The sequence below is a fragment of the Hyaena hyaena genome, unplaced genomic scaffold (genome assembly GCF_003009895.1).
Source record: "Hyaena hyaena isolate Hyena2069 unplaced genomic scaffold, ASM300989v1 scaffold_237, whole genome shotgun sequence".
NCBI lineage: Eukaryota > Metazoa > Chordata > Mammalia > Carnivora > Hyaenidae > Hyaena > Hyaena hyaena.
Window position 1 is genome coordinate 1,629,308 of NW_024080874.1, and position 9,292 is coordinate 1,638,599.

Below are 9,292 nucleotides of genomic sequence, written 5' to 3' on the forward strand. Positions count from 1 at the left end.
GCCATCATCTCTTAAAGGAGCTCACATTGTATTTTATTGACATTAAGGGAGCGCAAGGACTTACACTTAAAATATGTAACATTACACCTGTACACACACATATACGTGTACCCACCCTCAGGGAAGGGCGAGATGACGGAGTATGGAAGGAGGGGAAGAGAGAGTGGGGGCAAGGGCGTTGCGAACAGAGTGGGGCAGAAGGTGGGTTATTAAGAAGCATTTTGCTTACTAACATGAAGCCCGGTGCCCCGCAAGAGCACGGACCAGACCTCATTGGCGTACAGGAGGGGCCCTTCGAGGGCAGGCACATGGTGCCTAACTAGCCGGCCAGAGGCCGGCATCCCAGGGACGGGGTGGAGGTGGGGTTATGTGCACAGGGCCCCCAGCCCAGGCCTCTGCTCCCCACCACCTCCCCCCTGCCCTCTGAGAGAAAGGAGGGTTTGGGCTTCAGCCACGGACTGACGCCTTCATGGCGGCATCTCCTTAAACTACAGATACAATGTGCATCAACAGGGTGATCGCTCCTGCCCCTCGGCTACAGGCGCCGGGTGGGCCAGAACCAATCCTACAGTATCTTTGGTTTGTGGGTTCCCTTCCCTACTTGAATCCTCCCTCTGTCCAGCCTCGGGGGCGGGAGCAGCCCGGCTGAGTCACTCGCTGGGGTGCCCGGGCTGGTAAGAAAGGATCTCAGCAGCCAGCCGCTGCGGGTCCAGGAGCTGCGGGAAGCGCCCCATCACGGCCTCCACTAGGTGCGGAGGGAAGACCCCACACAGCTTGGTGTACACACTGGCTCGCTCCTTGGCTAGGCTCCCAGCACCCCCCCACGGGCCCCGGTCGGCCCCCGGGCCTGGCACCTGCCGCTCCGGCAGGACCGGGGTGGGTGGGGGCAGCTGGTAAGGCTCAGACCAGTACTCTCGGGGTGGAAAGGCAGCAGGTGGCGGGGCATAGTCGGCAGGGACACTGAAGTGGCCGGCGCCCACGGCCCGTCCAAAGGTCGGGAAGGCTGGAGTGGCCGGGAGCTCGGCCCCGTAGGCACCGTAGCCAGCGTATGGGCCCCAAGGTGAGCCGGCTTCCCCAGGGCCGACTCCTCGAACCCCCCACAGTTCCGACATCTGGCTCTCCAGGGAGCCAATGCCCGAGTCCAGGCACTCCTGGGAGGCGTACGGGAGAGAATCCAGTGTCTGCGGGAACCAGTCGGCAGGCCCAAAGCTGCTGCCGCTGCGCCCGCTGGGTGGGACGCTCCTGCCTGCTGGGACGAAAGTCTGCGTCAGACCCTCTCGGGGCGGCCCTGGCGATGCCCGGGCTCCCAGCTTCTTCCCGTCCAGGCTACCCTGCTCATGCTCTGCTGGCCGAGAGCTGGGCTGGGATGAAGGTGAAGGCTGCCGGCCACTTTTGTCCTTGCTCGGGGCCCTCGGGGGTGAGAGGAGGGCACTGGCGCGAAGCTCATCAGCCACAGAGCGCTGGGGGCGGCTGGGCCGCTCTGAGTGGAAGAACCGGCACTTGATCCCATAGGTACACTTCCTCCCTGGAAGACAGTAAGGGGGTCTCTAAGCAGGGGGGCCCCAGAAGCAGGGCCAGGAGGGGGAAAGGTGGGACACGGGAAGCTTGGGGCTGGGTGGGCTCGGAGAGGAAGCACTTGGGGGCCCAGGCCGACCTGGATGAGGCAGGAAGAGGGAAGGAGTGAGGCGGTAGCTGGATCTCTTACCATAGGGACACGGCTGCTTTCGGTGCTCAGCTGTGAGTGGCTTCTTCCGCAGGAAGTTGTCCAGGCTTGGCCCATGACGGCCCAATGGGTCATCAGGGGGCATGAACCTGCAGAGTAGGTGGGAGGCATGAAGGGGGGCTTCTCGGTGTTGGGCAGGGGGCTGGACAGCGGGCCTCCCCAGGAGAGAGGGCAGCCCCTAAAACTGGTGTTGGTCCTGGAGGACATCTCTGGGCCCAGGGCGGGGATGCCCCAAGGGAGGGGAGGGGGACCCCTCCAGGGCAGCTCTCTTGCCGGCCACCCTCGGAGGGAGCGGGGAGGCCAGCAACCTGAAAATCTGAACCCAGGGCCGCATCCGTCTGCTGGCCTCTGGCCGGAGACCGGGTGCTGGGAACCACGGGCCAGATCCTATCACAGGTAAGACCCCCTGGCCTGGCCGGGCTCACTGGCGGTGAGCCCCTCTCACTCTCAAAGCTGCCTGGATGCACGGCCGTGGCCCCTGCCCGCAGCCAAGCCCGGTGCCAGGGGACATATCTGGCTTAACCACCCCTCCCACCCCCCGCGGCCGCGAGAGCCGGGCTCGTACTTGTCGTTGACGAAGGAGTACATGAGCAGCCGCTCCTCGATGAAGCGCTTCCACTCCTGCCGCTCACCCTGGAGGTCCCGGTATGTGTCGTTGGAGACCACAACCCCGTCGGACTCAAAAGCCAGCTTCACAATGAAGCGGTCATCATAGCACACCACGCGCTTGCCGCCCACGCGGCGCGACGGCGTGAACACCAGGACCTTCTTCTTCTCCAGCTCCCGCAGGATGTGCTGGTCTGGGGGCGCAGCGGGCGGCACAGGTCAGAGCCCAATCCGGGCAGCCAGGCACGGGGGCTCTGAACTCCGGGCGCCAAGGCAGGAAGGGGCAGAGGACAGCAGAGCCGGGAAAAGAAACGCTGGTCCCAGGGGCGCCTGGGCGGCTCAGTTGGTTAAGGTTGCGACTTCGGCTCAGGTCATGATCTCACGGTTGGTGAGTTCGAGCCCCGCATCAGGGGCTCTCGGCTGTCAGCCCAGAGCCTGGAGCCCACTGTCCTCTGTCCCCCCTCTCTCTGTGCCCCTCCCCTGCTAACGCTCTCTCCCTCTCTCAAAACTAAAGAAACAGTAAAAAAAAAAAAAAAAAAAAAAAGAAACCAATCGGCTGGTCCCTGCTTGAGGCCCAGAAGTTGTCACTCAAACCCAAAGCAGGTCCCCTGGGGAAAAGCCCTGCTGGGGCAGTGAGACCACCCTCTCCAGGGGGGGCTACTCACCTGTGATGGGCACATCGGGTCGAGGCTGCTCCTTCCTCCAGGATGGTACGAAGACCGTGATGTCTGTGTGGCCCCGCTCCAGAAACCAGTTCACGGCCAGGAGGATGCCCCGGCAGGAGAACACCTCCTTATTCCCGTGGCTGGGAAGACGAGGGGGCGCAGGTGAGGCGGTGAGAGGGTGGCTGGCACGCTATCCCTAGCCCCTGCCCTGGGGCCCCTGCTGGTTCCCACAGCATCCCGGATGGCCAGAGCGGGAATTTCCCTGAGGTTCCGTCTCCCGACAGTGAGGAGACGCCCAGGAATCAGGCGGCACCCGCTTCCCACGTGGGGGAGGGTCAGGCTGCTTGCAACACACCTGGGGGTGGGGGAAAGGCTCCGGGAGCCTCCTGGTTCCTGCCCCACCCGGGGGTGCTGGGACCACAGGGACACACAGATCCACTCAGGCACACTGAGTCACCACCCCTCCCTCGCCCGCTGGGCGGGGCTGCTGGTGGGGGTGGGGAGGGACGAGCCCCAGCTAACTGAAGAGAAACCGGATTGCTCCGGATTAAACACGGATTAAAGTTCAGTCTTACACCAGCCCTAGGGGCCGGGGCTGAGGAGGGTGAAGGGGAAGGAGCCAAGATCCAGGGTCCAACTCCGGCCAGCAGCCACTGGGCCAGCAGCCACTGAGCGGGAGAGGCCACCTGGGAGTCCTGAAGTCTGAAAGTGAAAGGGCACTGCTTTTCCTCCCAAGACCGCCAATTCCCCAAAACGCCTGGACCGCCCTGTCCTTGCCTCACCCTTCTGGGGAGGGCGCGACCTGAGGCAGAAAGCCCGACCTGAGGCAGAAAGCCCGTCAGGGAGCCACCAGGGTTCCAGGGGAGCTGGGAGATGAGATGGGACATCCCTGTTTCCGCCCCCCCCCCTCCCCGGGACCCCCTGCTGTGGTCTGATGACTGGATTTCACACACACAGCCCCATCCAAATGTGGCTGGATCCAGAAGCCAGCCCTGAGGGGCTGCTAGCTTGCTCAGGCTCAGTTTCCTTATCTGAAAAATGGGCCCCATAGACTGCAGCCTCCTTAAAGAAGGGCCTGTGTCATGGGATAACTTTCCGGTTTGCTTGAGGCCATAGGCAGTCCAGGAGGGTGGAGGTCCCAAGTGGCTTCCAGGCAGGGTAAGAGAAGGCGGAGGGGGGGAGGGGGGGCTCCCAGGGAACCCTGGGTGTTGCAGAGGGGCTCTAGGCCCAGGCTGGGGGCGCTGGACAGCTCCCTCCCCTACAGCCCCCGCCCTCATTCACCCCTCCGTGAATAGCTCAGGCTCTCACCCTCGGCGAAATAAAACAGAATAAACGTTACACAGAGAAGGCAAGTCCATGGGCGACCACATCCTGTGGGTAGCTCTGGGGTGGGTGGTGGCCCCAAGAGAAGGGGGGGAGGGAGGTGGGGCAGCCGGGGGGTACAGAGGCCGTCCCGGGGATAGGCTGGGACTCCCGGGTCGGAAGGTCTCCATAAATTGTAAAGGGGAGGGCAAAGTCCAGCTGAAGGCAGCGCGCATCCCTGCCAGGTGGTGGGGCCTCCCTGCCGTCCCCCGGCCTTATAATAAAAGTTCACGCGTACTGAGGGCTCTGGGCCAGGCTCCGACCAAAGTGCTTAACGCCGAACCGTCAGCAAGCCTCTGAGGGGGGTGCGATCATGCAAGGCCCCTTTCCCCTTCAATCGGATAAGAAAGCCGGTCTACACAGCACGGCACCGCGGCAACGGTGGACCAGAGACGCAAGCCCGGGGCCTGTGCTCCTAACCACCACGGTGCTGATGCTCAGACAGGGACAAAGTACCAGCCCCGGCCGCGGGGGGAGAGGGCAGTCAGCAGGCACCGAGCTCCCATTGGGGGCGCGATGAGCCCCACACCTCCCGTCTTCATCCTTACAAGGCCACAGTGAAGGAAATCCAGGCTCTAGCTGGTGGTAAGAGACAGAACTTGAACCCACATCTGAGGCTACTGGCGTGCCGTTCTAGGCCCTAACAGCAAGATGTGAGGTTTATTATTGGGCAGAAGGAAAAGCTCCCAAATTGGAGTCTGAACAAAGCGTTAAGGGGTAGGGGCCGGCTGGGGACGGGAGACAAGGACGCGATGGGCCAAGTCCTGCTCCTCAGGACCCGCGTGAAACGGCACTGCCTCAAGAACCCTCCCTGACCTTCCAGGGTGGCTCAGGTCCCTGGTGTGTCTTCACGATGCCCCTCCCCGGGCCTTCTGCTGTCTCCCCACTGGGAACATGATCATTCCCTGGCTTAGGTAAGCAGGCAGCACACGCACCCACCGACCTGCTTCCGTACACACTCGCGTATGTGCACACGGCCCATCCAAGGCCAGCACCTGCCAGCCCTACGACTTCATGGGATGCCAGAGCTTCCAAAGACAGGGTACTGCCCCTGGGCATCAAAAGCCTGAGCTGGGCACAGGTCTGCTCGCAGCCGTCCCAGCCCCTAAAGCACTCCTGGGGCAGGCAGGGAGAGCCTTGCTCTTGGCAGGAGCAGAGCCCAGGATGTAGTCCTCAAGTTGAGCCAGGACAGGAGGGCCTCCCTGGAGCTCACTTTAGTCCCTCTTGCTGCAAATGGAGAAAACGCTGCTGGCACAGGAAACCAGACATCCTCCTGCCCCCACCGCAGTCCGGTTGGCCCAGAAGGTCAGGGCCCCCTCAAGCCTGGCTAACTAGACACTGGTGAGGATGTAGGGGCTCCAGCTCGGTGTCTCCCACCCTAGGATAGAGTGCAGGGCCAGGCCAGGGTACCCAGGTAAAGAGATCTGCTGGGGCTGGGCCCAGATAGAAGAGAAAAATTCCCTTAGAAGGAAACAGAGGTGAATTTCCCCACGATTTGCATACGGTGGGGCTGGTCTGTCCGCCCTTGGCGGGGGAGGGGGCGGCCAGGCAGGAACCCAGCAGCAGCTGAGACAGGAAGTTTGAGGCTGGAATTCCCCTCCAGCTACAGCCCCAGCTCAGAAACCCCCAAGGCGGTGCCTCGCCAGGCCTGGCTCCTCAGGGTCAACCCCTCCTCCCGCCCAGGCCCCTCCTCCTCCTGCCTGGATACAAACACTCGGAGCACATGGCTGCCCCAGGGGGGTGGGGGGGGGGGAGATAGTCCTTAGCGAGCAGCCTCGCTTGGCGCAGCCTACCCAAGCCGACAGGAGCAGAAGTCACAGACCTCTGCAGCTCCTTGCCCAGCCACTAGCTGCTGGAGCCAGAGAGGGCACCCCTAAGGCTCAAAGCCCGGACTGTAATCAGCTGCCACTAGGATGTGGAAGCCAGCTCTGCCCAACCTCCAAGCTAGGCTCAGCCCATTCAGCGATGGGAAGACCGATCCAAAGGTGGCTAGAACAGGCCACCTGGACACCTACTGAGCTGGGCCAGGACCAGCTGACTTGGCAGAGCTGGGCCAGGAGTGGGAGGGGCTAAAGGCACTGAAGCCTTAGGCAGCCCACCTGGGAGACCCCTCCGGCAGCCAAAGAGCCCTCTCCAGGCCCCACCTGTGTCTGGGGTCTCCCTGTCCACACCCACTGGAACTTTTGCCGGTGAACGACTGACCCACCCAGCCCTGACTCAGCAACCACCTTGGAGGGACCAAGAGAAAGTAAGGCCAGAGGGCGAGGCCTGGATTGTAAGGAGGCCTGTGCTCCCTGGGGTCAGGGGCAGCCGTGGCCCCAGGCTTCACCTGCCCGCCCCCCCACCTTCCCTTTGACGGTGGTCTTCGTGGAGAGCAGAACGTTACTGGGATAGAGTCCTGGCTCTGGCCCCGGGAGGCCCAGGTGCCTCGGGTGTAGCAGAAGCAACCCAAGTCACAGTTGACCTGCCCACCATGGAAGCCAGATCCTTGAGGTCACTCTTGGTCACGGAGACAAAGGTACCTGGGCCTGCTTCCTTGGGAGTCCAGGTCTGGGACAAGGCCCCAGAGGCCCCAGACCCTAAGCACCAGGGTTACTGAGCTTCTGCTTCTCCCCAGGCTCTGTGCCTCCACTCCTCAGCTCTGTCACCTGAGCAGGGGTTGGCTGGATCTTACTGGCGCGGAGAGAAAGCTCATAGACATCAAGTGACTGGCTCCTGCACGGGCAAGCTGGCCTCGCAATCTACTCCCCTTACATCATGCTGCCTCGTGTCACAGGAGAGGAACTGAGATTGAGTGCTGGCCTTCGGGGAGAGATGTAGTGCATAAGGTGTGAACTCCAGAGACAGAAGGACCTGAGTTCGAATCCTGACTCTACCACTTACCAGCACCGAGCCCATGAGCACATCTTTGTTCAAAGATGTTCTCATCCCTAAAACATTCCTAACAAACCCACTTCCAAGAAGCTGTAAGGATTAAGGGAGTCCCTTGGCATATCACAGATCCTCAATAAAGGCCTTTCCCTTCCTCGAGATGGGTCTCTGAAAGCAGGTCAAGCTTCCTGAAAGGTCTCTACCCCAGGTGCAGACACATGGCCAGCATCCCTGGCCACAGGCCGTGGTCTCAGCCCCAGAAAGGACACGTACCTCATGGCCACATTGCTTCCGTCGATGACCACAGGCCTCAGGTCACTGCCCTCCTTGTTCTCTTCAGAGGGTGAGGGCTCCAGGGTGGGAGCCTTGGGGGTGCCCCCACCCCGGGGGACTAGGGGGAGATGAACGCAGGGGTCCGGGGAGGCCTGGCGCTCCCGCTCAGCTGCTGACCCATGTTTGACCAGCTCGCCCAGCACTGTGTTGGTGTCGGCCTGCACTCCCAGTTTCTGCAGGACACTGTGGATCTCGGCAGATGAGTAGCCTAGCTTCCGGAAGAAGTCAACCTTCATCTGCAGCTCCACAGCCGACGCCTCCTCGGTGCTGGGCTCCTGAGCCGGTCTGGGGGTACCTTGGGAGCTGTGACTGTCAAGTTCCCACAGACTCATGGTGGCGCTGGCTTCCTGAGTGGACCTCTCTCCACCTGCCACTCACAACTCAGACTGACGGAAGGCACCTGTCACAGCTCCTGGAGGAACACCGCAAGAATTAAAGATGCGAGTGGCTCTCTCTCCTACCCCTCTCCAGCCCCTACCCCACCCAACAGGTTGAGCCCTAGAGACTGGTGGCAACGGGAAAAGCCGTCTGCACGTGGCACCTCCCCCTACCCTCTCAAAAGCTGTCCCAGCTAGGAGTCATCATTCCCGGTATATACAGTATGAAACTGAGCCACATACTTCAAGAACTCGCTTAAGGTCATCCAGCTGTTAGCTGGTGGCGCAAGGACTAGAACTTAGGCTGTCTGACTCCACCTCCTACCCCGCCCCTAGTCCCGCGGCAACCCAGGGGACCCAGAAGTCCTGGGAGGCCTCGGAGGACGTCGCCGCGCCCCCACAGCTGCGGGGCGGGGCTCTCTGATGGAAACCCGGGGTTGGACGGGCACTGGGGGAGGGGGGAGGTACCGGGGGCTTCCCCGCTGAAGTCAGCGCCTCCGCCCGCCCCGCGCTCGGAGCCCAGGCCCGGGAGGCATAGGGCCCGCGGCCGGACTCCCTGGCCGGGGGGGAAGTTTCCGAGGCGACCCACTGGCGAGAAAAGTTGCTGGGAAACTCTGGTTGGCAGCCGGGCGCGGCTGACGCGGAGGCTGTCGCGGCCCCGGGCCCCGAGCCCCGCGGCCCCCCCCCTCCGGAACATAGTGCCCCCCCTCCCTAAGGCTCCCCCAACTTGGGCTAAGTTAGAGGGGTTCCCGGGGACCAGCGAAATCGGAGGCACCCGCACCACGTCCCTCCCCTCCGGACCGGCCTGAGCCCTCCCCGCGCCGCCCACCCGCCCCCGGGGGCCCGCGCCCTCGCCCCGCCGAGCGCCTCACCCCGCCGAGCGCCAGCCGCGGCCCGCGGCGTCTCCATGGCCGAGTCCTGGGGGCGAGGCCGGTGGCGCCTTTATACGGAGCAGGCAGGTGGCGTTCGGCACCGTGACGCGGAAGCCGGGCAGGGGAGGCGGCTGCCGGCCGGGGCGGCAGGGGGCGGAGCGGCCACCGCCCCTTCCTGCTCCGCCCCCGCGGCGCCCCGCCCCGGCCTCCGGCCCCGCCCCCGCAGCCGGGGCGAGCCTGCCGGCCGGGCCCAAAGGGGGGCGGGGACGCGAGACGCCGCACGCCGGACGCGGGACCGGGCCCCGGGCGCCGACGTGCGCGGGACTGGGGCGCACGGCCCGCAGGCGTCAGGGAGGCACGGGCCGAGCCAGGTGCGCGCGGACTCACCGGAGTGCGCACGGCGATGCGAGGGCCGGCTCAGGGACAGCCACGCACGTCCAGACCTAGGAGCGCCGCAAGCACGCCCCGACTGCCCACGGGACA

At 63.7% G+C, this 9,292-nt stretch overlaps 1 protein-coding gene across 1 annotated transcript; it reads right to left on the reverse strand.

The window, feature by feature from the left end:
• Positions 1-7: 7 nt before the first annotated feature.
• Positions 8-8,915, reverse strand: ZC3H12A (zinc finger CCCH-type containing 12A). The gene is made up of 6 exons (XM_039244484.1): positions 8,810-8,915; positions 7,501-7,972; positions 2,995-3,134; positions 2,289-2,523; positions 1,706-1,812; positions 8-1,525 (listed from the first exon to the last, which is right to left on the reverse strand). The coding sequence occupies exons 2-6, from the start codon at positions 7,890-7,892 to the stop codon at positions 651-653; spliced, it is 1,749 nt and encodes a 582-aa protein (XP_039100415.1). The 5' UTR covers positions 7,893-7,972; positions 8,810-8,915; the 3' UTR covers positions 8-650.
• Positions 8,916-9,292: the final 377 nt, after the last annotated feature.

What these genes read in the sequence shown, in the direction of transcription:
- ZC3H12A (XM_039244484.1), bottom strand. Translation starts at nt 7,892, where the DNA reads ATGAGTCTGTGGGAACTTGACAGTCACAGCTCCCAAGGTACCCCCAGA. An exon ending in GGAAGCAATGTGGCCATGAG is followed by an intron (nt 3,135 to 7,500) that starts GTACGTGTCCTT and finishes TCGTCTTCCCAG; the next exon opens with CCACGGGAATAAGGAGGTGT. An exon ending in ACCCGATGTGCCCATCACAG is followed by an intron (nt 2,524 to 2,994) that starts GTGAGTAGCCCC and finishes CTGCGCCCCCAG; the next exon opens with ACCAGCACATCCTGCGGGAG.